The sequence below is a fragment of the Falco cherrug genome, chromosome 19 (genome assembly GCF_023634085.1).
Source record: "Falco cherrug isolate bFalChe1 chromosome 19, bFalChe1.pri, whole genome shotgun sequence".
Taxonomy (NCBI): domain Eukaryota; kingdom Metazoa; phylum Chordata; class Aves; order Falconiformes; family Falconidae; genus Falco; species Falco cherrug.
In genome coordinates, this window is record NC_073715.1 from 727,073 (window position 1) to 730,365 (window position 3,293).

The 3,293-nt window shown below is 55.3% G+C and overlaps 1 protein-coding gene across 1 annotated transcript; it reads left to right on the plus strand.

Annotated features, from left to right (window-relative positions):
• Positions 1-378: 378 nt before the first annotated feature.
• Positions 379-1,320, plus strand: LOC129734325 (olfactory receptor 14A16-like). The gene has a single exon (XM_055697211.1). It carries the CDS (start codon positions 379-381, stop codon positions 1,318-1,320), a length of 942 nt encoding a protein of 313 aa, XP_055553186.1.
• Positions 1,321-3,293: the final 1,973 nt, after the last annotated feature.

The window sequence follows — 3,293 nt, forward strand, 5'->3', positions numbered from 1 at the left end:
CCCTCCTGACCTGACTCTGGCCATGGCCGTTGCTCAGCATGGGGAGCATGCTTGCACTGGGAGCAGTTTGGGCTGAGCCAGTGCAAGGCCAGGACTGGCCCCTGCCCCCACGGTTCCCATGAAGCTCCTGCTGCAGAGCAGGGCTCACTGCTGGGCAGCCAGCGGGCACAGCCCCTCTCCTCACAGCACACTCGGCCAGCACTCAGCACAGCTCCAGCCACGGCTCGGAAGGGAGCTCTCCTAGGAACAGCAGAGGTGGGACATGGGGCACGGGGGGCGCAACTAGGAGAAACGGCTTTCACTTGCCTTAACAGAAGAATTGCCTGACTTGTCACTACTTTTCCTCCATGAGCAGGTTCCCATGCCCAGAGGCAGCAGATGTCCAACAGCAGCTCCATCACCCAGTTCCTCCTCCTGGCATTGGCAGACACGCGGGAGCTGCAGCTCTTGCACTTCTGGCTCTCCCTGGGCATCTACCTGGCTGCCCTCATGGCCAATGGCCTCATCATCACTGCCATAGTGTGCGACCACCACCTGCAAACCCCCATGTACTTCTTCCTCCTCAACCTCTCCCTCCTCGACCTGGGCTCCATCTCCACCACACTCCCCAAAGCCATGGCCAACTCCCTCTGGGACACCAGGGACATCTCCTACCCAGGATGTGCTGCACAGCTCTTCCTGATTGTCTTTTTCCTTTCAGCGGAGTGTTCTCTCCTCACCGTCATGGCCTATGACCGCTACGTGGCCATCTGCCAGCCCCTGCACTACGGGACCCTGCTGGGCAGCAGAGCTTGTGTCCACATGGCAGCAGCTGCCTGGGCCAGTGGGTTTCTCTGTGCTGCGCTGCACACGGCCAATACACTGTCACTGCCGCTCTGCCACGGCAATGCCCTGGGACAGTTCTTCTGTGAAATCCCACAGATCCTCAAGCTCTCCTGCTCACACACCTACCTCAGGGAAGTGGGGCTAATTGTGGCTGGTGCCTCTTTATTATTTGGCTGTTTTGTTTTTATTGTTCTGTCTTACATGCAGATCTTCAGGGCTGTGCTGAGGATCCCCTCTGAGCAGGGACAGCACAAAGCCTTTTCCACGTGCCTTCCTCACCTGGCCGTGGTCTCCCTCTTTGTCAGCACTGCCACGTTTGCCCACCTGAAACCCCGCTTCATCTCCTCCCCATCCCTGGACCTGGTGGTTGCAGTTCTGTACTCGGTGGTGCCTCCAGCAGTGAACCCCCTCATCTACAGCATGAGGAACCAGGAGCTGAAGGGTGCAATGTGCAAACTGATAGCTGGATGTTCTTCTAAAGCATTAAAATGGTGAATAGCATTTATAATGTAGTTCATCACAGACCCTGACTCTCTTCTGAATTTTTTGTAGTTACTTGTGGTATTTCAGTTCTGATAAAGTTGTCATCCCCATTCTAATTCCTTCTGTGATTTTCTTTTCTGAAGGTGCCCTGCTCTCTCCTCATCTAACAAAGCCAAAGGGCCATTAGGAAACTATATTTTGGCTGGGATTCTTCCTTCCAAGGCCTTTCTGGAGCTGCAGGGACAGTTCCTGTGTCCACAGACGGAGGGGAAAAGGTTCCTGGCATGGCAGCAGTACCAGGGAACACCAGCCCTTGGCTCTCAAGTGCTGTCCTTCTTCTACTTCCACACTCTCCTTCTGACCCCATGCCTTGGTGTAAGGCCTGAGGGCTCTGGCAGCTTGGTCACCGCCGTGCTGCATGGCAGTCCTGTGAGCGCAGGCAGGGGCAGGCAACGGGCACTCTGTGACGGTGCTGGCCTCCATAAAATGCTATGGATTTGTGGAGACCACCTGAATGCAGCACTGCAACGTGCTTCCTTGAACCGAGGTCCCCGTGCCCGTTGCTCATGACGAGGGCCATCTCCGCGAGGTGCCGAGCAGGGCGCGACACCCCCGGGCTGAGGTGCTGCCAGCCTCTGGCAGGGGCAGCAGGAGGCCAGGCAGCCACTGTGCCTGCTGCAGTGCTCTGCCTCCGCATGTGCCAGGGACGGGCTCGTGCCTCTGAGCACCCCTGTGCGCGTGAGGCTGGGGTTCAACCACGCCAGCAGTGCATGAGGCCAGCTGAGGTGGGGACACCTCCCAGCACCTGGCCGTTCCTGTGTGTGACTGCAGGAACAAAGGCCACTGTCCCAGGGAGATTCATCTCACCCGCCTTGGGCAGGCTCATTGCAAGGGCCTCGGTCTGATCACGGCACCCTTTCTGGATGGTGCCCTCAAATGTGTCCGAGCAATCAGGGAGGTTCTGGGGTCCTGGCAAAAGGCAGACATCCAGCCTTTGTTCAGGAAAAGCAAGAAGGACAATTGGGAGAAATACAGGCTGGTCATCCTCACCGTAGTGTCTGGGGAAATGACGGTGGAAATACTCCTGCAGCCATTTCCAGGTAATTGTGGGACATCAAAGGGATTGCTGCACCCATACGTATTGAGGCAAGAAGGGGATGGTTTGTACCTGGATCTTTGCAAGGGTTTTGACTTTTTCTCCTGCACTTTCTGTATAGGCAGATGGGTGACTTCTGGAGTGAAGAAATGGAGGATACTGTGGGGGGAAGTTGGCTGGGGGCTTGTGGCTATGTCTCGAGCTAGCTCAACAGCATCAGGGAGCGAAACCTGACCTTGGGAGAGAGACACAGTTATGCTTGTTGGAAGGAAGCCATGGGAGCAAGAGGAGAAAGATAGAGAGTGGTCTGCAGAGCTTGTGGCCTTGTAGATAAAGGGAGTTGCTGAGCTGCTGTGTCTGTAATAAAAAAAGAGCCCAGAGTGGAAAATTGCTGAGCACAATTACAGGCTGACACGTCAGCCCCCTGCAAAGGTATAAAAGGCTTGCTTGATTATTGATTAATAAAGTGTCTTCGAGGTGTCTTCAGGTGTCTTTGTGCCTTCGATCCTCTCCCAGAGTCGGTGCATCATACGCCACAGGGGCTCAAGACCAAATGTCACCAGTGGTCAAGTCCTCCTGGTGGCCACTGACTAGTGGCATCTTCCAGTGCAAGCAGTTGGGCCAACTGTGTTGAATGTCTTTATTGTCTCCCAGTACAAGTTGACAAAGTGGCTTTTCAGACCCTTCTGTGGATGATGCCAAAGTGGGCAGAGCCCTTGAGCGATGCTAACCAGTTCACCCTGCCTTGAGCAGGACAGCTGGACAAGGGCATTTACAGGGGCCTCTCCCAACCTGAGATATTCTAGGACTCATTGACTCACTTCCCTGGAGAGCTCAGTTGGGATGGGATAGCAGGGGGAAGAAGGGAAAACAGAGGCGCAGAAGCAGA

What these genes read in the sequence shown, in the direction of transcription:
- LOC129734325 (XM_055697211.1), top strand. Translation starts at nt 379, where the DNA reads ATGTCCAACAGCAGCTCCATCACCCAGTTCCTCCTCCTGGCATTGGCA.